This window comes from Myiozetetes cayanensis, unplaced genomic scaffold, assembly GCF_022539395.1.
Source record: "Myiozetetes cayanensis isolate MyiCay16 unplaced genomic scaffold, myiCay2020 scf1, whole genome shotgun sequence".
Taxonomy (NCBI): domain Eukaryota; kingdom Metazoa; phylum Chordata; class Aves; order Passeriformes; family Tyrannidae; genus Myiozetetes; species Myiozetetes cayanensis.
Genome location: NW_026086604.1, coordinates 70,798,628 through 70,824,521, shown reverse-complemented (window position 1 = coordinate 70,824,521; position 25,894 = coordinate 70,798,628). Strand labels below are relative to the sequence as shown.

Sequence of the window (25,894 nt, the reverse complement as noted above, 5' to 3'; positions counted from 1 at the left end):
ACATCAGGGTTATTCTGGCTATGGGGCCCAAAGATGCTTCTGCCCTCTCAGGGTGGGACTGCTGTCTAAAATCATAGACCCCATGTATGGCTACAGGCTAGGAATTCCTCTCCCTCTTTGAGGAGTGGGGTCTAATTGCCTAATTTAAAAATTTCTCTTAAAACAAAACAAAGTGGTGCCATTCCCATTTTACTGCATAGAACAGTAGTTAAATGACTCAAATCTTGCTCAAATGATAATTTATTCCTCTGCTCAGAGTCTCATCTTTCACTGGAGTGACTTACTTAAAAGGAGATAAAATGATTCCTCATGGGTTTTTTCAGTCTTTTCTTTTGTAGTTGCATGATTTTTTCTTGTAGTAATTAAATATTCATTGCACCAAAAGAGTTGCCATCCATGCTTTCTTCTTGGTTAAGGAGTTCACCAGCAATTCTAGCCCCGTTTTGTGAGAAAGGAGAGGGTTTACAGGTGTGATTCAGATGAAATAAGAAATCTCTCTTCAGATGAAATAAGGACTCAGATTATTCAGATAGTGCAGACGTAATCTTTCTCTCACCTATAACTTATTTCTGGTTTGACAAGTTTTTTCCTGGCTTATGCTAGATTTGTATTTTTTGCATGTGAAGAGATCATGAGTATGTTAGTTGGGGCTATAAATTTCTCTAGGCAATGAAACATCTGAAACTTGCTCACTGCATTGTTGGGTGCTTTAATGCACACATTCCTCTGTTTCCCATGATTATTTCTATACTATAGTAGTGGGTAAATAGAGTAGTGGGTAAACCTTACCTAAGGTGATGCCTTGGGGCATTGTGGGTTTTTTGGGGGGATTATTTTAATTTTATTTATTTACTTTTATCATACTTAGGGCTGTGTAACTGTGCCAAGGTTGTACTCTGAAATTTCACCAATAATTACTAGAATCTCTTCCCCAGATCAAAGACATGTGGAGTCTTTAATATCTGCTTCACATAATTATTGAAAAATAGAGCATGTTTGTCTATGAATAACAGCCTTAAAAAAGCCAAAAGGCCAAAGACATGCTGGCTCACCTGCTGTCTTTTTGTGTCAATGGCAGAGTGCTCAATGTTTAATCTTATCTAATCTCTTTGTTTAGGTTTATTGCTTAGCTTTCAGAAAATGCAACTTCAGTCCCTCCGTTGAGCAGACTGTTCCACAAGCTTATATCTCAATGTCAAGATAATTTTTTTGAGACTGTCTAATTATTCTTTGTTTCATCTTCCCATGCTAGCCTCTAAAGCATGTGGTTATTGCTTTTATTTGTAGTTTATTATGTCTCTTTAATTATCACTCTAATATGCTCTGCATGTTGTAAATCTATTCCTCCAGCACTTTTCTGTGGTGGAGGAGCTCAGCGACATGCTGTTGTCTCTGACAGACATTCCCTCTGACTCAGAACATTTCTGTTTGCATGATCTTATGAGTCCTCTGCTCACACAAACACTGTTAACAAAGGCCCTTGAAAATATTGGTTTACATTTGGAGGCTAATTTTCTTTTTTTATTATTATTTCATTTTTTGTGGTTTAGGTACAGTTTGCTGCATTTCATTACTGTAACAGCAGACCATACCACAGACAGAGCCTGTTTGGGTTTCTCAGTACTTTTAATTATCCCATGATATTTTCATCATTTATGAGTTGCTCATTCTAGTTATTTGGATTGACAGTTTTCATGGGGGACAGGTGGGCAGTATCTCCTACAAACTTCTGCCAGTGTATGAATAGTTTTGAACATCCTGTCATAATCCTGCTGGGGTCAGGAGTCAGCTAGGGAAAAGTAATTTGGGATGTGTCAGTACTTAGAATCAGTTTGCCAAAAAACTCTGACATCTTTAAGTTCCAGGAGAAAGTAGCAGAGCAGTTACCCAGGTGTGGTTCTCCTTGGGGAAAATCTTTAAGGTTTGACCAGGTTATTATCACCTGGGTATTGCAATTCACACATGTTGATCAAACTTTTATGGAAGTCCATCAACATTGTTCTTTGGAGCTATTGTCACTATGAATTCTGCAGCTCTCTGTACCTCTTCAGAGTTGAGTAGGCCAAGCATGAAGCACAACTGACTTTTGTATACCTGCTAATTAACTATAATGTGAGACAAATAGAATGATTACCATGAGAAGGTAATTGTTAAATTGTTTCAGTGTTTTCTATTTACTTTGAAAACTCTATGTATCTGAAATAAGGAATAAGATTTGTAGCAGGGAGGTAAAGACTCTCCCCTGAAACAAAGAACCAGTTAGCTTTCTATTAATGGCAGATGTAGCCTTCAAAAGCAACCCTGGATGACAGTGATTCCTCTGAGGCAAATTTGTTGATGTTATACTTTGTATTAGAGTTTTCAGTGCAATAGCTCTGAAATAGAGGACAATGAGAGGTTGTATCAGCCCATCGTTCTTTAAAGTCTTACCAGGAAAGGGTCAAGAATTGGTATTTCTGATGGCATATAGGTTTCACACACTTGAAAAGCTTGAAAGCTAATCTTACTATGATGATATGTGTAAGTAAATAAATAGTGACATCTGCTAAAAGCTGTACAAATAGTGACTTCTCTGGTATAAAAGAAAAAGAACTCCTGGAAATTTTGAGTATTGTTTTTTATATTATATGTTTAACATACTATTTGGTCACAAGATTGTCTTGCTAAGTAATGTTATCGTAGCTATATTACTGTACCTAACTTTTCGTTCTCTGGGCTTCATTATTCCTATTTTGATGTCTTTATTAGGCATTAGTTAAGCAATCCGTACATACACAAAAGATAACTGTAGCAGCACGGTACTAAGAAGAGTACTGAATTAAATAATAGAAGAAACGATAACTCTAAATTTGGTTATATATTATTTCATTCCTAAATCTCCATCAAGAATACTATATTAAGTATTTCAACCATTTTTGCACTCCTTTGTTTTGCCCTAGCTACAGATTTTACATCTTCAGAAGTACTCTCACACTCAGTAGGAACCTGTTTTTCTGGTAATAAGCATTTTATAACATTACGTAGTAAAATAATTATTCCTATATACAAATACGATACAAGTTAACAACAAGTATGTGATCTAAATCATTGCTAGGTGGTCATGTGTCCAGAAGACCTTACCAACACATGGAATTGAAATTACTGTTTTGAAATAATAATTTCAAAATAGTTGGTTTTGGATATCCAGGTGGATTTCCTGATTTCAAAATACACAGGCTTTATTCCAGTTTAAATCTGAGAAATACACTGCTGCATTAGAATGTCTGGATCACATGAGAACTGACCTGAATTAGTGGTTCCAGAGTAATATTCCAAAATCAAAATCCTCATAAATTTCCAAGACTGAAATAAACCATAATCCTGGCTGCAAGACTAGATTATAAGCACATATTAAAAATGGCAAGTCTTTTTTTGAGTATTAGATACACTATAAAATTATCTTCATTTGGTGTGAACTTATGAGAACCCTAGTAAAGACAGTAGAACTATGAAATATGCACAGTTGTAAGTTTTTCTCACTCAAAAGAGGTAGAATATTAGTCCCATACTGCAGAGGGAATCAACTGAAGCTCTTCAGAACTGATCTTGACCCTTTTTGCCTTTGTGAAGATGAAGCTTTTTGCAGAAAGTGTCTATCTATGGCACACAAAATGCATCAGAGACAAACTGTTCATTTACATTTTGCTTCACCTGAAAAGTTTAGTCGCAACTTTTTAAACTGTGATCTATGCATGTATGTATTTTATTGTAAGCAGACATTTTTGTCAAACAAGAATTTTACAGCCTGCTCCCAATTTATTTATTAAGGTAGCCTTATGAAGGAAAGAAAAATGTATTTTTCTTTCAATTTACAAGGATGTAAGAAAACAAAATAGACTTGACTACATATTTGCAGTTCAGATTTTATTAGAAGGATATTATTTTGAACAAAGAAGTGAGTTAAGAAATAAAAAATTTAATCAGGCATGTGGTTTTCATATGTCATGATTAATTACTTTGCTTTAAAAAATACCAAAAGATTCAGGAATTCTAAGTTCAGAGTAGTTACTCATAGTAACTAGTTTCTCACAGGCAAGTTCAAGAAGTGGGGGTTGGATGAGTAGACAGTGAGGTGGATGGAGAAATGGCTGAATAGCAATGTTTTCACCTAAGGGTCAATACTGGTCCCAGTGTTGTCTAACTTATTTATCAGTTATTTGGATGAAGGGACAGATGCCTTCTCAGTAAGTTTGCTGATGACACAAAGCTTGGAGGAGAGTCTGATACTCCAGAGTGCTGTGCAGCCCTTCAGAATGACTTTGACAGGTTGGAGAGATGGCCTGGGAACTGCCTGAAATTCAAAAAAGGCAAATGCAGGGTCCTTCATTTGGGGAAGAATAACCCCAGGCACCATCATAGGCTGGGGACTGACATGCTGGAAAGCTCTGCAGAGAAGGACCTGGGGATCCTGGTGGACAACAACCTGTCCATGAGCCAGCAGTCTACCCTTGTAGCCAAGAAGGCCAAAGGTATCCTGGGGTCCATTAGGAAAAGAATTTCCAACGAGTTGAGGGAGGTGATCCTGCCCCTCTACTCAGCCCTGGTGAGGCCACATCTGGAGTACTGCGTCAAGTTCTGGGTTCCTCAAGCCCAGAGAGAGGACATGGAACTCCTGGAGCAAATCCAGTGGAGGGTAACAAAGATGAGTAGGGGACTGGAACATCTCTCTTTTGAGGATAGGCTGGGGGAGTTGAACCTGTTCAACCTTGAGAAAATTGAGAGGAGATTTTATCAATATATGTATCTGAAGGTAGGGTGTCAAGAGGACGGAGTGAGTACTCTGAAAGATGGTGAAGGGCCTTGAGGGGAAGCCGTATGAGGAGTGGCTGAGGTCACTTGGTCTGTTCAGCCTGGAGAAGAGGAGACTGAGGGGAGGCCTCATTGCAGTTACAACTTCCTCATGAAGGGAAGAAGAGGGGCAGGCAGTGACCTCTTCTCTGGGGTGACCAGTGACAGGACCCAAAGGAATGGCCTGAAGTTGTGTCAGGGGAGGTTAAGGTAAGATATGAGGAAAAGGTTCTTCACCCAGAGGGTAGTTGGGCACTGGAACAAGGTTCCCAGGGAAGTGGTCACAGCCCCAAGGCTGACACAATTCAAGAAGTGTTTGGATGATAGTCTCGGGCACATGGTGTGACTCTTGGGGATGGTCCTGTGCAGGGCTAAGGGTTGGACTCCATGATCCTTGTGTGTCCCTTCCAATTTGGCATATTCTGTGATTCTGTGATAAGTTCCTGTTTCTGGATTTGATGGGAGGAGCTTGTAGGTTTCAAGCTGGTATTCTCAGTGACGTTTCAAGATTGAATTTTACCTAAATACATTTTGATTGTCTTACAGAAATTCAAGTGAGAGGAAGCAAAAGTAGTTCACTCAGAGTGTCTGAGATGATTAAAGATTTGATTTTTCTTAGGCAAGGGTTAAGCAGGATTTGACATGCATCTTAGTTTGAGCTCCTAGGACTTTATAAATTGTGTCTCTTTATAAACTTATGCCCTTCTGCATCATTCATCTATATTTTTAGATCCCTTTTCTTCATTGCACACACATATATATGTATGTGGCTACAAAACCAGTAGTAATGAAAACACTGATAGATATATTTGTACGGAAGTCTAGTATTAGATTCATGTATTCATTCAGAAATGGATAGAATCATACACTTGGAACATGAGTCAGGCTTTTATCTTCAGTTTTTGCTTCAAATTTGCAGTGATGAGTCTGGTTTCTGTGAAATAAGATGTTAACCCCAGTTCACTTCCTGGTGTACAAAGTGTCAGATCACAGTTGATGGTAATTGGAACTGTGTAGGCATGGATATTTCAGTAGAAATTATTGAAAGGGTCAGGATACTGTGTTCTCCAAAATGCTGTGTATAGGTAAAGATAAAAAAAAGTTTCATTGAACAGTCTTAGAAGATGCACCTCTTGCATTTGTACTGTATGAATAAAATGTTCCATCTCCAGAGGTTACCTGATTAGCACTTGCAATGTGCAATTCATGTGGGAATATGTTCATCCCCTGAAAGGAGATTTTAAAATCTCTTTGAAATCAAGGGTATCAGGGTATAGCTTTTAAACTTAAGGGTTTTTTTGTTCTTTGGTGCACATATAACAAATTATTTTTAGTCTAAATCTGTATGGGATTTTTTATATATTTTGCTCTGAGTTATATTCAATTCTGCTTCATTTTTCTGTCTCAATAAATCATTTCAAATGTAGCTGAAGTAGAGCAGTTTTGCTGGCCTACTTGGTGATAATTGTGAAATAGCTGAAGAAAATTACCTGCTGTTGCTGACTTGCTTTAGAGTGAGGTGACTTACAGTTCTGTTACTAGTCAGTCAAAATCCATTCCTGAAGTGTTGCATCACTGTCAGTAGGCATACTAAATCATCACAGCCAAATGAATGCCTTGCAGGAGAGACACTCAACTACCTAACATTAATATTTGGTAAAAAATGTGAAGTGACAACATAAAGCCAAAATTAGAATCAATCAGTAGAAGCCAAAAGCCTTTGAACTTTTTTGTGGAGAATGCTGACTTGATAGGGTAAGTGGCATCAAGAGTCTTAGAATGAACCAATTCACTTTTATTCCTGAATTTCGCTCCTGCACAAAATTGCCAGTTTTAGTGGTACTGGGACAACTCATATGAATACTTAGAGATGTGGGTTGGTGCCTACTGGGATGAACAGACAAAACATCCATTTTTCAGTGGACCTTCTTAACTAAATTCTGAAAAGACTCACCTCATTTTTATCTTGTTGCAGTGCTCTCCAAAGCTGGTCAGCTACTGAAATGACCACATTCAGTGTCCACAGAGTGGTTGAACATGCTTTGTCCTAGCAGTACAAGAACTTTTATTTCCTCTGTGAAACTAGGACCTCTTTTGATACCAGAAAGTAAAAAGAACAGGCAATGTGTGGTTTTAGCGCTTTATTTATAACTTCTCAGTGATTTATAATGAAAAGTGCAAGCCATTTTGATTTGTCTGAGTGGAAGGTAAAGTGGAAGCAAAACCAAAAGAGGGAATGGGGTCTAAGAGCAGCGTGGGAGAAGGATCAGCTTATTCGCACAAAAGAGGGAGTACAGTTCTACGTGAAAGGATACCGACCTTAAAATATTTTTATTTTTAATAAAAAGCACCTAAAGTATAATAACTGCATTTGTAAATATGAACATTTTGAAGTTAGAAAAATGAGCACTTCTTCTGAGGCAGAAGTCTTCACTTCAACATTAGTACTTCTAATATTGCCAGTTTTGCATTATGTCAGCCTTTAATTTGTTTTTGTATTCTTTTCTCATAAAACTCATGCTTTGTCAGAGGCATTCTGAACGAGAACACTGGACATCATGTCTTGCAAACACTGGAAGACCAAGACACTGAAAGTTTTCCACAATTTGCATTAATGTTCCTCCTTACTTTCTAGACAATTAAGTGGAAACACGTGCAGCCTGAGTTGCAAAAATGCTAAGTGCTCACAGCTGCAAGAGCCATCAGTGGTGACTCTCTCCTGAACACTGAATCTCCTAAACCAAAAGCTTTATATTTGAACTGGCAGCCTAATTAGGGGTACTCATGGAGTTTTGACTATTATGTCTCTTGCATTGTGACCATTTAGCAGATGAGAGCTATACTCCTGCATAGTACTGGCAATCCATGTTGCCACAGTGTACTGTAGAAACAGTTTCTTTGAAATTTATAAGCACTAAGAATCCTCTGTGATGGTATTATGGAATAGCGTACTAGGGAATTAGTAAGTCTGCATTTGGTCAGATGTTAATGTGGAACTACATGAGGAATGCCATGAATAAATAAAAGTAGGAATAAAACACCTAAATCACTGAGGACAGAATCACAGAACATTTGAGGTTGGCAGTGGTCTCTGGTGGTCATCTGGTCCAACCTCTTGCTCAAGCAGGGCTACCCAGAGCCAGTTGTCAAAGGCCATCTCTGGCTGGCTTCTGAGTATCTCCAAGGAAGGACACTCCAGAACCTCTCTGGGCAACCTGTGCCAATCACCCTCACCATAACAATGTGTGTTTCAGTTTGTGCTCGTTGTCTCTCATCCTGTCACTGGGTACCACTGAAAAGACCCTGGATCCCCTTCTTTGCATCCTCTCTTCAGGCTTTTGTATGTATTGATGACATCCTCTCTGAGCCTTCTCTTCTCCTGGCTAAACAGTCCCAGCTCTCTCAGCTTCTCTTGATAGGAGAGATGCCCCTTGGTCTGTCATCAGTGTTGAAGACAGAGGCAAAGAAAGCATTAAGCCCCTCTGCCTTGTCTCTGTCCTTGTTTGTGAGGTGACCGTCCTCATCCTATAACGAGCTGATGATTTATTTCTTTACTGCCTATTGCCACTAATATATTTGAAAAAATTCTTTTTATTGTCCCCCACATTTCTGTCCAAATTCAACTCCAGTTGATCTTTGGCCACATGACTTTTCTTCCTACAGAGGCAAGCGGCATCTATGAATTCTTCCCATGTCACCTAACCTTGCTTCATCTGGGTATACATCTTCCTTCTTTGCCTTATTTCCAAGACAAGATCCCTGTTCAGCCAAGCCAGCTTTCTGCCTTACCTGCTTGACTTCTGACATTTGGGAATTGCCTGCTCCTGTGGTCTTAGGAGGTGATGTTTGAAAAGTGACCAGCACTGATGGACCCCAGCACGTGCAAAAACATTTCCCAGGGGACCTTGCTTACTAATTCCCTAAGCAGCCCAAGGTCTGCTCTCCTCATGTCCAGAGTTGAGGTTTTGCTGGCACTTTTCCTACTGTCAACAGAGCTTTTAAACTCAGTCTCTTCGTGGTCACTATGTCAAGATGGCCACCAATCTCCACTTTGCTCACGAGATTTGCTCTGTTGACAAGCAGCAGGTCAAGGAGTGCATCTCTCCTAGGCGTATCCCTTAGTACCTCTTCCATATAGTTGTCATCCAGGTTTTTTAGGAATTTTTTGTCTCGGGTTGTACCAGCTGTGTGATGCTCCCACTTAATGTCTGGCAAGTTGAAGTCCCCCATAAGGACAAAGGCACTTGACTTGGAGGTGTCACTTAGTTCCTCAAAGAATAATTTGTCAGCATCATCATCTGGCTGGGAGGTCTATACATCAGTCTCTCATGATGACACCCACATTATTTGTTTGTCCCTTGATTCTCACCCAGAGGCTCTCAGCTATGCCAGTGCAAACTGTGAGCTCCATACCCTTCTTTTACATACAATGCCACCTCTCTGGCTCTTCTGTCCTGCCTGTCCCTCCTGAAGAGCCTGTAACTGTCCAGTGGGGCACTCCAGTCACAGGTTTCATCCCACCAGGTTATGCTAGTGTTGTCAAATCTCTGGAATTGGGCCAAAGCTTTGAGCTCCTCTTGTTTGTTCCTCATGCTGTGTGCATTGGTGTAGAAACATTTCAGGGGTGGTACGTTGTAGCCAACACCTCTTGAGGCAGATTGAGTGATCCCATGAGTATTTGTTTCCCTCAAGTTTTGGCACACAATCCCATCGCTCATCACTGGTGAGCCTGGCTTTGTCCCTTCCCCCTTCCAAGATAGTTCAAAGCTCTGTCAACAAGCCCTTCTAGCTCCTGTCCTAGAACTCCTTTTGCCTTCTGAGAAAGGTGCATCCTTTCAGGTGTCAGTAGACCAAGTGTTGAGTAGATCATCCCATGGTCGAAAAACCACAAATTATGTTATGCTTTACTATAATGGGATTTCCACCTCCTTTCTTATGCATCTTTAGCTGTGAAGCTGCAGACTTATTGCCTGGACTAGATAACGTTTGACTTATCAGTAGCAAGAGAAACCTGCTATTTAGTAGAGAAATGAACGTCTAGTTTTGTATGGTGAGTCTTTCAGAGTTTGTATGAAACTGGACTGCCATCGTTCTCTCTAGCCCTTTTTTTCCCTCCTTATGTGCCACTAACAGGGAATGTTAGGAGCAGCATGTGATGTGTAAGAAGTGTGATGGCAGCCATCAGTGCCCCTTTGAGTTTACTTTCACAGATTTTTATACCAGTGCAGAAAATAGATCAGAAGATTTCCTAATTAATTTTCAAAGAGTAGACATTGCCCTCTGATTTCTACCGAAGAAGATATCTGTAATTCTGAAACGGATAGAAAAGACTAAGAACTATAACTCCTGAAATCTTTGCTTGAAGTACACAACATACACTTTTTATGAAATTCTGTAATTCTTTAGTAATTAAGTACAGTAATCAGTCTTGACAACATACCATGCATGCAGCCAGGAAAGAAAGCACTTAAAACAAATCCTAGCTTTGTGTAGGCATTTAAATTAATTTTTCTTCTGTTTAGTCCTTTCATCTGCCATATCACAATATCACTTTCTGCCTATGAAATATGAAGAGATGCTACACAGTTATTTAGAGATCTTCGGTCAGTACAAATGAAGATAAATGTCCGAGTTATCTGATTGGTTTTCATTTACAGTGCATGCATTGGATCCCAAGACCCTTATTGTGGCTGGGACATGGTGATGAAGAAATGCACAACCCTGGAAGAAAGTCTGAGTATGAGTCAATGGGAGCAAAGCATTACCGTGTGTCCAGTAAGTCCAAATGCATTCATTTATCTTTTAAAACCTTTGATTCCATGCAAATTTCATGAAAACAAGCTGGCATAGATTTTTCAAGCTCAGAAAACTGTATTTAGTAACATTTTTCTTATGTCTTCCTATCAGATTTTAGCAGAATATTTTGTTACTTTTCTATTTCGTATCGAACTACTTATATGATAAAATTATTTAAAATAATTTCAAAGGGTGTTTGCTTTTTATCTGTAATGTCTATGTCCCCACCTTGAAAACAAATGTTTTCTAAGATTAGAGATATTAACTTATTTTTCTCCATTATATACTATGAAAAATTTAATCACTAGTGGTATAGTCTTTTCTTTTAAAGCCAAATAACTTCTTTTAAAGTCCACAAATTGTAAGGGTGAATTGTATGAGTTAAGTCTTGTCCACATCATTGACAGAGGTGATAATTATAATAAATTTAATATCTGCAGTGGCTTGACACTTCTCTTTAAAAATTGTTTCAAATAGATTTAATATAGTAATTAAAACAACAACAAAGTTGATTGACATCTCTCATTTTTAATGTAATTCTGGTGACGTTTTAATATTTATTCCTTTCTCTCACTCCAAAGCTCACATAAAGGTGTTAAGAAGGATCTTCCTTGTGCTGCTGAGCTCTTTTTTTTTTTGGAGAGTCTTACTGCTTTGTCCTTCTGCCCAGGAAGAGTAAGCCTTTCCAACTCAATTCTTCTTTCATTACTAGTAAGGACTCCTTGAACTTGTCCCCACTCATCGTTGGAGCACACACATTGTGGGGTCTACAACACATCTATGAATTTATGCTCATATGACATTCATGTTGCAGTCTCCACTTGGTTATCAAGCTCTCTTAAGCTGGGCTTTGTTTAGTGAACTAGAGGTGTGCAAAATAAATATCAAGTTCTTCCAGCTTTGATTTGTGATCTCCACATGTGTTGCAGCAGCCTCACAGATAGAAGTCACTACACTGATTCTGAGGTTCTTGAGAACTTGCTCCTGTGTTCTGTGTTTGACATTAAATAGCAATTTTAAAACTTTTTTTCAATTTTTAAAACTTTAAAAAAATGTTTATGTCTTGTCCTGTCCTTTGCATCCATGATCTCACACAGAGGCATAATAAAAAAGGTTTGTGTTGAATTCATTTGCATTAGCATTTGAGCTGAAATCAAGCACAAATTTGGGGCAAATACTACAATTTTTCCCATATGCTATTCACTGGTTCACATCATAAAGTAGTCTTGAAGCACACAAGCCACATTACTTTCAGATGAAATTAAAGCAAAAATGCTCCAACTACTATTATGGCTAAAGCAAGTCCAAAGTAAAGCCCACAAAATACATATGGTGTATGTGTCAAGTCTTCAACATCAACTTTTATTTTCAAGATTTGCAGTATATGTGCACACCACTTGCTAATATAGACATAGTCATTGCCTCACAGAAAGTCTGGATTCAGTCACTAGTGCAGTCCTTGCCTCCCTGATTGGCAAGTAACTAAATGCACTGCACATTATATTAATTTCCAAGTATGTGGAGTATGTGGTAATTCCACAGGCTAAATGTGGTCTTGTGGGTGGAGGTTTTGCTGGTGGCGTAGTTGCTTTATGTGGAAGGATTAGTGAAATGCGTGCATTGGTTGATATTTGCATGAGCAGTCTGCCTGCTGTGCTCAGTCTTTGAATCACGGTATTAGCCCTTATTTTCTTTCATAAATATAAAACACAAGGCCAAGATGGGGTGGAAGGGGAAGATTGAATGATTTAGAAAGCATAATTCAGTTCTATTTCGTTCAGCTGGAAAACCAATTATTTAGTATCTGTTATATGAGAGTTGCCTAGGATATGGCAGACTAGTCAAAGCAAGGGAGCACCTAAGGCTTGCTCAGAAATTCATCAATAGCTGTGAGACTTATACGGCCGATCAGAGATGCAAAGGTTTAGTGAACCTTCATAGAAATGTTGTAGTTAAGCAGATTGAGATTGCCTAATACATGGAAGATTTTACAATTATCTATCTAAATTGAAAAACGTTCTTTTACTCCATTACTGCCTTAAACCCTTAAACACCAAGCAACACATTATTGAACAAGTTTGAAAATTTCATAGAAACTTTCCTTTAAAATAACACTGTATTCTGGCAAACTGAAATTAATTACAATTTTGCTTAGAGAGGCTTTCAAATATTTGTTTTTATAGCATTTTTATGTGCTGTGTTCACAGAATATATAAGCCAAGATGTAATGAATTTAATTTTGTAGGCTATGTGTGTCCTTAATATGGACTAGATACATTTAAGGATCTGTTGCAGGGCAGAACATAAGGGACTATTTGAAACCTTTTACTCGTCCTCTTCCTGTGCCTGATTGGTTCCAGTATCTTAATTGTTAATAAAATTACACTCATCTTTTTAACATTATAGAAACTTTTTTAGATTAATGCATGACCAGTTCCTTCTAAACTTGGATAACAGAGAGGTCTGTTTATACACTAGTTTAGCCCAGAATAAAAAGTGTGAATAGTTGCCTTTGAGAAATTACTTCCTAGGGAATTATTCATATGGCTGCATATTTATTGGCATGTCATGGTAGAGCAGAGAGGGGACTAGGAGAGGTAGCAGAGCATCTGTGTTACCATCACCCTGAACTTTGAAAATCAATTGTGAAAAATGTGGTTCTTTTGGTTATCTTGCTTTGATTTTAATTCTCAATTTGATTTTTAGGTTATTGTTTCAGTTGGTATGACTACAGCAACTGTATATAAATATAGATAGTAATTGATGCTACGGCACATATATCTACTTTAAGCTTCTTTCAGTTGGTCAGTGATCCCTATTATTCATCCAGTATTTTTGATGTTAATGAAGGTTAATTGTTTTTCTGAAATATTTTCCAGTGGAACTTGCAATCTGTCACTTAAAAATACACTGACATTATCAAAGAGCTTTTACAAGGAAAATAAAAATTATTCTAAAATATATTTTGGGGGAGTTGTTTTGTTTTGGTTTTATTTTTTTGTAACATAAGTATGCAATATGAAATGGGTTTTTTTATGGTTGTGCTCAGAGAAAGAGTGTAGTATGGGATCTTACCTGAATTCATTAACAGCTTCAGTAGGTACTCCAGATTCACTGCATTCCACACAATTTAATCTCAAACCAGAGATCTTGTGACAGATTTAAGAACTGAGTCACTGAAGATGTGACCTTTACTCTGAGTACAAACCAGGAAGACAAGGTGGGTGCAGAGAAGCTCAAGACAAAGATTGATATTTGAAGGACATTAGAAAGAAAGAAAGGTCTAGAGGTATCTGCAGAAGGGAAAGGGTGACAAAAACGGACTGATAGAGAGCGAAAGCAGAATTTAACTGTGCCAGGATAATACAGCCAGATTGTCTGATTGATTGTGATTTTGCCCTTGAGGTGTGTCAGACTGTGAAAGGTTAATGGGCATGGGTTCTGGCAAGGGCTAAAAAGGCCCCTCATCCCTACATTTTGCTTTCCTGTAGTCATATGATGAAATTGTTTGATATCACTTCTGAAAGGGAGATATTCATGGAGAGTCAGAGCAGGTGAGTCTCGGGGAACAGCAGAGACCACAGTGGGATAATCTTTGCAGGAGCAGCGGAAAAAAAGAAGGAAGAGAGAGAAATATGCCACCAGTTTATCTTTCTAAGCTCAAGCTTTCAGCTAGGTTTTACGTATACTTTCTCTGCCACTTAATATAAATTATGGTAACCACAGACAACTGTAGCTTTAATTTATAATTGTAGGTGCAACAATAAAGATATTTTGGTGCAGCACAGAAACAGAAAGGTGTAAAGGCATTTTCATACCTCTGACACTAATTATATTGGAGACATAAAATTATTAGTTTATGGATTATGTATATTTGTTAGACTAGAAGTGTAAGAGAGAAGGGGTTTACTTGCCACTTAACAAGAAGAAAGTATTTCCTGTTGTTTTATGAAAATCAACAGAGTATACTCTGCATGAGCAAAGGCGAGTGAGTAATTTTCAATAAGCATCTGTCAGCAAACATTTGAAATGATGAATGGTGGTTATCTCAGTTATAGCTGACAGAATATACACATAGCTGTTCCATGGACAAGCTATATCTGTGAAAAATAAAATTTTGGGAAAAGTAATTAATAGTGAAAATATGGAATCTTTGCCACAATGGAATGAATCAGCCAACGCCCAGTGTGTCAGAGAAAGCATGTCTTGTGCTGTAATCAAATCTCTTGTATCTTCAAATTATTTGTGAAATGTATACTTCTGTTACCACTGTTAAAAAGAAACAGTACTTAAAATAGCATAGGGAGACACCATTTCAGATCAATTATGACAATCTACAACTGTAATTCCTACTTCAATATATAAGCAAATATTATAGTGTTATGTTCATACACATTTGATGAAATATGCATCACTACAACTGATACATATGTATTTTTAACTAAGAGTCACTTTGAATGCTATTGAGCCTGCACTTATTGGTACTGTTGTCTTGATTGAAAGTTAAAATGTGGCAATCGAAAGGCAAATCCCATAGCATTTAAGTGAAAAAGTGGCCACCATTTCCATTTTAGGATCACAGATTTGTTAAGATTAACACCTTGCTAAAAGGATAATATGAAATTCCATCTTTGTTGAGAGCTGTTCTCCCTCCCTATTTTCCTTAGAAATTCCAGTAGTCATGGAAGCTGCTGCAGTTTCCAGTGGCTCATTTTGTTTCATCTGGACAATAAAGATTTCTTATTAAATGTGTTATGACTGCTTGGTGGAAACATTCTAGTCAAGATAAGAATGGTGTGACCCTTCCAGCCAAAGATGTTGAGAATGTAATTCTGTAGGAACAAACTGTCTGATCACATAGGGTTAGGTGCTGCTTTTTGGAGGTGTTTATAGGATTTATGCATATAATTACATCTGATGTTTAGCGACTGTCATATTTAAAACCACATTTCTCTTTTATGAAATAGTACTATATGCTTCAAAAAACTGTTGTCAAAAAGAGGCACTCATCATGGAGATTTGAGTTTGATTGATCCAGTTTTGTTACCCTGGACTATTACAGTATCATAGAATCACAGAATGGTTTCATTGGAAGGGAACTTAAACAACATGTAGTTCCAATCCCCTGCCAAGGGCAAGGACACTTTCCACTAGATCAGCTTGCTCAAAGCCCCATCCAGCCTGGCCTTGAATACTTTCAGGGATGGAGCCACAGCTTCTCTGGGAAACCTGTTCCAGTGCTTCACCATCCTCATAGCATCCTCATTTCTTCCTTATCCTTATCCTGGCTTTTCCTTTTGATCTAGATTGGGGTTTACAGTCAGCATCCAGGTTCCATTTCCACAGGAAAATTTTAGAAAGTGGGGAAAAAGTCATCAGAAGACAATGGAGAAAATGAAACTATAGTTTCTATTGACTCCCTGTAGGCAAGCATGAATGTGAAAGGTGACAGTTAGTTAAGATTACTGTTATTGCTATAGTGTTGACATCCAGTGGCTCATATCAGTCAGAAGTCATGGAAATTATACAGCTACAGAAATTAAAAGGGGAGCTTGCTGTCTGGCATTTATACTACTGAAGAGGAGGCTTTTATTGTTGGTGGCTGAAGGCTGAACCTTCATGCATTGCAACATAAAGAGGTTTTATGAAGGAACTGTCAGGCCTCAGGTAAGCTTTTCTGTTGTGTTTGTTTCTAGATGAGGAATCTGACAGTGGATGGACATTTTGGAACATGGTCACAGTGGAAACCTTGCACCCACACTGACGGTGCCAGTGTTGGCTCCTGTGTCTGCAGGACACGTGTGTGTGACAGTCCTGCTCCTCAGTGTGGAGGTTGGCTGTGTGAGGGACCAACCATGGAGATTGCCAACTGCTCCAGGTACACAACACAATTTCAGGTTCTATCATTTGTGGTTTAAAAGTTTTTAACTTAATTGGAATAATTATTTTTTTTCTATGGTATATTCGGGAGGAACAGGAGTGTCCTTTCTAAAAGTTCCCAAATGCAACGTACAGCATGTGAATTCTGTTAGCTTTTTTGTTATATTACAAATGAGGTATTGATGTCTTATCACAGTATCCTGTTGAAGTTGAGAACTAATGCATTTTGACACTTAATTAATACTCTTTTTCCTTTAGAATCATAGAATCATTTAGGCTGGAAAAGACCCTCAAGATTGAGTCCAACCATTAATAATCACTGCCAAGTCCACAACTAAACCATGCCCTAAGCACCACATCTACATGTCTTTTAAATACTCCCAAGGATGGTAACTCCACCTCTTCCCTTCCACCACTTCAATGCTTGACAACCCTTTTTGTGAAGGAATTTTTCCTAATATCCAATATGAATCTCCCCTGGCACAGCATGAGGCCATTTCCTCTCATTCTGTAATTTGTTACACTGGAGAAGAGACCAACCCCCACTTCATTACAACCTCCTTTCAAGTAGTTTTAGAGAGCAATTTGGGGTCCTCTGAGCCTCCTTTTCCTACAGGCTTTAATCACTTTACTTTCAGAAGGGGTAGCAAATTTGACATTTTAATCTCCCTGAAAACAAAATGTAATTAAAAGTTATCTTCAGAATTTGATACAAGAATTTGCATATGAGGTTTTCCCAGAATAAAGTGACTAAAAGCAACTAAACAGCTTCATAGCTTTGTACTTCTTGTGTGATGAGATAATTTTAGCAGTTTCTGATTACAAAGCATGGAATATGGAATGATCAGAGTACCTTTATTTTGGTTCAGTATTCTTGAAGAAATGGAACACAGTGCACTGTTAATGACTTCTACAGAAATATTAATAGGCCAGATTCTGCTGTCAATCACACCTAATCAGCCATTCGCTATGTATAACAGATGACAGAGCCTGAGCTTTTTATTCTACCAGAAATGGAGGCTGGACACCATGGACATCTTGGTCACCTTGTAGTACCACTTGTGGAATAGGCTTTCAAGTTCGTCAGCGTTCCTGCAGCAATCCAACCCCCCGACATGGAGGACGTGTCTGTGTGGGACAGAATCGTGAGGAGAGGTGAGTTACCTTTTTTCTATTGTCTGATTTAATTTCTTCTGCTCAGTTGCATTCGACGGGACATCTTCTCTTTTACTTACCATGGTTTTCTCTTCCCCTTCCTTTCACTCTCTTTAACTTCACTGCTGTACAGAGGCAGTGTTCCCATTAACAAGGCTGCGGGTCTGCAGTGGGTCTTTCATCTTTCACTTAGCTTCATCCCTTCTGAGCCACCTGAGAGCTCATGGTAGTGCCAGAGAATTCTGCTGAAGCAACATGCTGCTGTCCCCTGAGACCCTGAAAATTGATTCTCCTTGAAAATTGATTGCACTGTCTTTGAATTGTAACTTGCCCAGCCTGAAGACCTGGAATTCAGACCAAAATATAATAAGGTCACAGCACTATGTTACTGATGCTTTGAGTTCATTTTTTTCTGTCATAAATGAATTAAGCATTTCTATAACATGAAAGGAAGTTTCAAGGGCTTTGTTTTCTGTTCAATAAATATAATACATCAGGAACTCAAATATCTTAGTAAGGTTTCATGCTTGGGCTTTTTTTTAATTGTTTGTATATATAAATCCCTGAGCATATCAAGTCAGCTCAGATTTTGATTTCACCGTGTACTGCTTTGGCACCAGTCTAAGTATTTTGTCATTAGCTCTGAATGTCAAGTTCAGGCCTTTCGTTCCATTTTACATGCACCCTAATGCCTCTAATTTTTGTGTTAGCAGTTTTAACAGGAATTAAATATTTCTTTAAATCAAGCTAGTATATATTCAGATAAACTGCAACTTTTGTGCGCATTATGTTGTTTCTAGAGGCATACCAGAAAGCTACATAGCAGAAGACTGGTGTTGGTATAAGAATGTGGAGTCCTGTAGTCATCAGTTCCAAGAGATGTATGCGGATACAATTCCATTCAATATGCACTTAGAGCTTACTTCAATGTTTCTGTATGGATGATGGAGTATCCTATACTGCTTTTGGATGAAAACAAAGTTCAGTAACTTTTATGATGAGTTTCAGTGAGGCATTTAATTGAACACCAACTCTGGCATTTCTTCAGATTAAGAGATTCACTGAAGGGATTGCATTGTTGCATCACACATTTATGCATTAACAGATCACCAGTCTTTCTTACAACTCTTAAATGTAAAGGATCAGTATTGCAGAACAGGTGAACATTCTTTACTTTTTTAGGGCCATGAATATTTATCATTTCATCACAGTGGAGAGCATTTTGTTATTTTTTAAATCGCTGTCTGAAAATAGGTTGCCCAACCAAAAAGCCATCACCACCAAAGTAGATTGTATCTGCTGTTACTTAGCTCTGTCCCAGCATGAATAACAGTTATTGGTTTTCTTGAACTGAGAGGTCAGTCCAGGGCAGGACACAATATGACTAAATATAGAAGAAAGTAGTTTAGCTTGGATAGACTTTTTGGTGATGGGCTGTAGGTGTTAGTAGTCATTGTTCATTTTAGTTTCACAAGGAATAAAAGTCCAATAAGAAGTTTCAGAGGAACAAATAAAACTGTGGGAAATATTTTCTTGATTATAGCAAATATGTTGAGTGTTAAGACAATGGGTGCACTGTAAAAGCAGTTACAAAATGGAAAGTGGTACATATGATGAATTGAAATAATAACAGTCCATAAAGAATGGTTTCTGGTATGTAACAGTTCTGTTTATGTTGCTTTTCTTTTGTAGCCTGCAGGTTATTTGTCCTTTCTCGCTTTGTCTAGTTTAGCAGCAATCTGGGATGTACGTGCCTGTGAGTTTACTGCAGGATGGCTTTTTCTCTCTTAGTTCTTCTGTCACTCTTTCCTATCTCCTTGCAACATCGTTCACTCTCACTGGTTGTGCACCTTCCTCTCACTCACAGCTTGCTCACAGCTGACCTTCCTCCCTCTATCCTGTTTGTCATCTCTGTTATGTCCTGATACTTTTAATAAATTTTAAATAGTGCTTTTTCCAAAGGGTGTGATAAGTTAGGGAATTTTGTCAAATAATTTATAAAACAGCTAGAGGAATGAGGCATCAGCTATTTGCCAGGATTTTTGTCAGTTAAGCCAAATACTCGGATAAATCTTTTTGAGCTCTAAAGAGCAGAGAGTCCTGGGAAACTTGCCAGCCAGGGCCCATCCCATCATCCCCAGCAGGGGAGCAGGGCAAGCCTGGAGATTGTGACCAGATCCAGCCAGGAGTTCATGTCATAGGTGATATCGTGGCCATGGGAGAGGTCTGGGTAGGAAGCTAAGGCAGAGGCTGTGGTTAGGACCAGGTTGAATAGAGCTTCTTGGCCCATGGGTGTGGACAGGGTTTCCAGGTGAACCTAGCTGAGGCCATTAGGGCTTCAGGAGTGTCCCCATTGTTCTGACAGCTTGTAGTGAGTTTTGAGTTGGGAGGACAATGGAGTACCAGTATTTACAATAGTCCCAATTGACCATTTCACTCCTTTTGGAGTTACATCTGCACCAAATGGAAACAGTTCCTTTGAGAATTGAGCCCAGGACATTGAGGCAGGCTGAACAAATATAACATGTGCAGTAAATCCTAAAAAACATTTACTGGTTTTGTATCCAGAGTGCAAAAAAGCAGCTTCTCAGATTTTCTCATTTAAATCAAACGATGCTTCTAAATACCCTAATATTTTACTTTCTTAATGACCCAGCTCATATGTAAAATGAAAATATGTGCAATCTTAGTAAAAATTTGAATTAGTTGGTTTTACACATTATGTGCATTTGTCATTATAAACACATGTGCTTTAATTATCTTCACATGTTCAGGGGTATAAAGGTAGGATTCAATTTCCACAGCCAACATCATGCCAAACTTTAAAACAACTTTTCAACAAACAGTGATTTCAGTAGAAATCCAGTACATAACTCCTTAGAAAGCAAACACAGAAAAGGCAGTGTATATCTGTGGTAAATTCACCTGCATATGTGAATGAATGTATTCATCTTTAGAGTATTTGCTCATGTGTTAAGAGCTAAATGTTTGTTTAGGTTATGTTTGTTTTACTGCATGAAAGCCATAATCCTATCATGGCTAATCTGTCGGGCAGTTCTGTGCTTGCTGGTCATTCCTTTGAAATCAATGGCAATATTTACTAATTTAAAGTGTTGAAGATAGGTTAAGCTGTTGCATGATCTGCTTCTAAAGGGGTGTGTGGGGGTGAAAAGCAGTTGAGAGATAGCAGCAAATACTCATGTTACAATGCAAATTCCCCTTTTAAAAACAGGTTAAAAGTGCAGCCGATGTGCTTTTAGACAGAATATGGAGAGGGAGTAAAAATAACCTTGCAAAAAATTTGCTAATCAGATAATAATTTTGAAGTTAAGACTCCAGATGGAAGACATCCTGATGAAATCCTTAGGGGCTTAAAAATTTCTGGTTTTTCTTGTATGAGAAATATTCACTGAAGCTGCTGGAAAACTCTCTAGATCTTACTTTATAGAGTCTGTAGAATCCTGTCTTGACATTACCATGAAGTGAGAATGTTTGTCCTTTCTGTGGAAGATGCTGTAGATATGACCTCATTAAGTCCACTGGTCTCCTTTCTATCTTTGCAGACATGGAGGACATTAAAATTGCTTTCAGTGGGTGTACTTATCTTTTATTACACAGGAAAGAATAGAAAGAAAAGAACCCCATGGCAATTAGAAAAATAAATTGGCTGCAGATGAGGAGTAAACATCTGAAAGCCCTGGATATTTTGGGGTATATAAGAAGATTAGAAGCAGTAGATGTTGTCACGTTTCTTTTTTTGTACACAATCCTCAGCAGATACTCAGCTTTTGAGCTTGTTTCCATGAGAGAGAGGAACTGCTGAGAGTCAAGTGCCTGTTCTGTGTAGCACAGCTTGTTTCTGAGCAGTGCGAACAAGCCCAGTTCCCTTCAGCAGAGCAGATCAAACACCACAAGGCTTCAGGCTTGCTTGCAGTCCCATGGATGTCTCGTCTGCTGGGAAGTGGGAGCTCCAGTCCTCCTTGCTTTCTCTGCTCCCTCCTCTTCCACAAAAGTCCCTGAGACCACAGACCCCAGCTCCTACCACCTTCCACAGTCTCCTGGGTGGGTATTTCTCCCAATTAAAAAATTTCAGTCCAGTAGGGCATGTATGCGTCATGTGTCTGCCTTCAATTAAAGGAATCTGACATTCCCATCAGCCTCAGTATAGTCAGTCCTTCCCAGTAAGTCATCAGTGGGTAATCACAACTACCCACCATATAACATTACATTTCATAGGAATGGGAAGCCAAGTTTGTTTTTCCTAAATACATAATAGTATAATATAGCTCAAAATTAGGAAGTATTTGTTTAAATAGCATCTCTCTGTGGAACAAAAAGGACACATTTGTAACTGTCATGCCTGTAGTACTCTGGGCTGGATGGCAACACATGTTTTACTAAGGCTGAGATTTTTATAGAAACAAGAATAGTAATGCCAGTTGTACTGAAATTGCCTGGTGTAAAATTTACTGTAGGAACTAGGAGCTGTGGAGAAAACTGGACATTGGATGTTCTCCCTTCCCCCAGTATGACAATTCCTTTATTAGGGCATTTGAACTTGGGTTCACTACAAGAGAAAACATTAAGGGTCACAGTATAAAACCCACATTTCTCTAGGCTGTTCTCCCTTCTGACCTCATTGCAGTTAGGTTAGGGGAGAGGGCACTGGTTTCACAGATTCAAGTTTCTTGCATTGCATGTTTTGCTGAATTACTGTAAAATGTTAGCCCAGTGGATCCTGAGAACAAAATTAAGAGGGGAAGAAAGAGCAAAAGGGAAAAAGGGTTGCTGAGTGACTTGAAATGCAGCCAAGAACAGATATAATGAAACTTGGCTCAAAGCCCCATGCTGTAGCACAGCTCTCAAAGATCAGTTGCAGGGATGTCTCTAGCTGTGAAAACATACCTGATGTTTTCAGAAGCTGGCTGGCTGAAATGAAAATTAGTTTCTACTTGTATGCTGTGTTGGGTTTTGTTTTCTTCTTTTCGTGAAGAAAAGGAAAAATTGACACTTGCGGTTTTGGCTTTTTTAAAACATTGTTTCCTAAACGGAAGTAGTTTGCATAGAGATTTTAGAGCTTTTTTCATCTGCATCTTTGAATAGTCTTTGTTAACAAAATTGCCAGGCCTTTGAAGTGCTTACTGTGTCAGTTATTAGGTTTCTTTTCTGTCTCCTGCCTAAATGAGAGAGTGGGTGGTAGGGCACATAGGCACTAAAAGAGGCACTGCATTGTGGCGTCTCTCGTCTAAGTGAGATCTGTCATACCTAACTTCAGGTGTTCATAAATGTGAGTGCTTATGCATGTGTGAGCTCTTTGAACTTTCACTATGGTCTGTAAAAATCTAGTCAATACAGGCTGTGGAGAACAGTAATTTGTCTCCTTCTACTGTATATCCCTAAACTTCTTCAAATTAATCATTTTAATCACCATAGTTTTTATTGACCAATTTCCATTGTCTGTCGTAGGAGCTTAGATGTCTGTCTCCCATGCAGCATTTATAGTCAATGAAAAGAGATCTGTACACTGAGGGGTGTATTTATATGACCTACATTAGACATTCATTTTAGGGTGACATAAATAATATTTTTAACAGGGCTGTTTCTTTCCATGATCTGTTGGTCAAGTTTAGATGACTACTTCATTTTTAGACAGCTACACTGTACATGCCTATATTTTAAGGCAAGATGAGTTCTTTAATTTTACCTTTTGCATATCTGAACATCAGTAATACTCAGCTTCACGGCAGACTTACTTTGCCCTGCCGTGTGTGTCCCAAGTTAACTTTGCACGTCTTCATTAAGAACTAATACAATTATGTAAAATATGTGCTAATTTGACTAAATAAATGTTGATGTTACATGAATACACATTTTCAACAAGTGATCACAAACTGTCACAAACATTCACATAAATAACTGCATGTGACAGAGAATGTGTGCAGTTGTTGGAGTTTTAGGGAAAGAATATCCAGGTGCAGAACACTCCTGTACTTATTTAATGATCGGACAGTGTGAACTGTGAACTGCAAATACTGAACATGCAGAAGGGGAAAAAAAGCTAGTTTATGTATAAGCTACTGCTGAAAAACATTTACCCAAATCACGCACTGAAGAATTCTGAGACACGAGATTCATAAATATTGAGGGTTAGGGAGTTTTTTCCTCAGGTTGCTGAGGGAAGGTGAGTACAAGCTGTTAATAATTTTCTTAGCTATATAAAAACAGAAAACTGTCACTATTTACCCCACTCCCACCTTTAAATTTTAATGGAGTTGCTCAGACCTAGGGACAAAATTTAAATCATAGGCTCCAGCATATGTGATAAACCTACTTTTATATGTAAAATACACCAACAACATTTTTCCACCCCCCAGGATTCTGAATGTCCAAATTCCTTGGTAATGGAGAATTAGAACTTGAGGATCTTGGGGCTTTCAAAAAACAAAAAAAAAGGTTGTGGTTATTCTTGAAAATGACAACTGTTCATGCTGTCATTTCTCTTTCTGTAAAAGTGAATAACTGGAATATTAGAGTCAGTTTTTGTTGCAGGAGAATGAAAAGTGATGGAAACTTGTTAGAAGGAAAAGACATCGGATTTTCAATGGCTGGTGTAAAAACAGAGGAAATACTGTAACAGATTGATTTGTTCATTCACAACAGTCAGTAGTTGTAGCAAGAGCTACCCAGACTCATCCATAAAATATTAGAACATAGCTTCAGAGTTGTCTGTTTTCTGACTATCTGCTGTGGCTTTGTTTTATCTGAAGTAACAGCTTGGTCTCTTAGATACCCCTCATCACAATTGCTGGTGGCTCAAATCTTTTGCACCTGTGTAGAGGTTCCTTAAAAAGCAGCGTATGCTGTGGCTAGAATTATTGGATGGTACACTCAAAAATCAGGAATCTTTGGTTTTTACAAAAAATGAAAAAGCTCACTAAAAGTTGGGACCTTCCCACATGTCTGAATGTCTTGTTACAATAATGACAGCTCAGTACTAGAATATTCCTACTTCCCTCAAGAGCCTACTAGGCCCCTGAATCAGTTTGCAGCCTACTGGGAAATTCTTCAAGGATTATAATAGCTAAAAACACCTTTTGAAAGATAAAGTAATAACATTATGAAAACAGTGCAGTTCTTTATGTCTAGAATCAATGTTTTAACTTTTAGTTTGCCCATAAAAGCAGAGACACTGTGGAAAGCAAAAAGCACATTTAGGTCTCTGAAGATGAGAGAGATGGATCCTAATCAATTCTTAGCTGGAGACTGATAAAAGACTGCCTGCCTAAATGTTTGACTGCCCCAGATGTATAGCCACAACTGGTTTTAATAAAGTAGTTTTCAATCTTGCTTACGTGCTTGCAGTACAATAGCATGGTTACATTGCATGGATTGTATAGTCACTGAATAAAGCAAACAAATGCTTTACCCACGCAATTGCAGCCTAAAAAGAACACAAACCCTCAAATGTTTAAACACTCTGTGCAGTGTGACAACTGTTAGTTTGGTGCTTGATGAATAGCGAGAGAGGCCTTTGTATAAACTATTTCCCTGTACAAACATCTATCTGAATTATGCAAATGAGGGGCTTTTCAGGGAGGTCTTGTATTGATACTAAATAGATTCTTTGTCTCCTTGTTTGTCTCTTCTCACAGGTACTGCAATGAGCATTTGTTGTGCCCCCCTCATGTATTTTGGACAAGCTGGGGTCCATGGGAGCGCTGCACTGCTCAGTGTGGAGGAGGAATCCAGGCACGGCGTAGGACATGTGAAAATGGTCCTGACTGCCCTGGCTGCAGCGTGGTGAGTAATTTTCAGCTTTCCCTTCAGCACCTATCCATGGCCATATGCCATGGATGTCCTTATACCATAGAGTTATAAAATCATTTAAGTTGGAAAAGACCTCTAAGATCATCAAGTCCAACCATTAACCCAGCTCTGCCAAGTCCACCATTAAACTGTGTCCCCAAGTGCCACATCCACATGTATTTTAAGTACCTTCAGGGACAGTGACTCCACAACTTCCCTAGACAGCCTGTTCCAGTGCTTTGACAACCCTTTTAGTGAAGGAATTTTTCCTAATATCAAATCTAAACCCCCTCTGGCACAACTTGAAGCCCTTTCCTCTTGTCCTATCACTAATGCCCTATGTCCATAAAGCATTTGTGTATGTCTATAAACTCAACCTCAAGTAGTCACCAGACTATTTTTGTCTCTGTGTTGCTTGTGTGTGCTGAAA

The 25,894-nt window shown here is 38.5% G+C and overlaps 1 protein-coding gene across 2 annotated transcripts in view; it reads left to right on the top strand.

Annotated features, from left to right (window-relative positions):
- The window catches only part of SEMA5A (semaphorin 5A), a 324,829-nt gene that overhangs the window by 223,770 nt on the left and 75,165 nt on the right, over positions 1-25,894 (top strand). For both annotated transcript variants that reach the window (XM_050315083.1, XM_050315092.1), the window contains exons 14-17: positions 10,485-10,602; positions 16,320-16,501; positions 17,515-17,658; positions 25,311-25,458. In XM_050315083.1, coding sequence (XP_050171040.1) covers positions 10,485-10,602; positions 16,320-16,501; positions 17,515-17,658; positions 25,311-25,458 — 592 coding nt within the window. The remainder of the gene's footprint in view (positions 1-10,484; positions 10,603-16,319; positions 16,502-17,514; positions 17,659-25,310; positions 25,459-25,894) is intronic.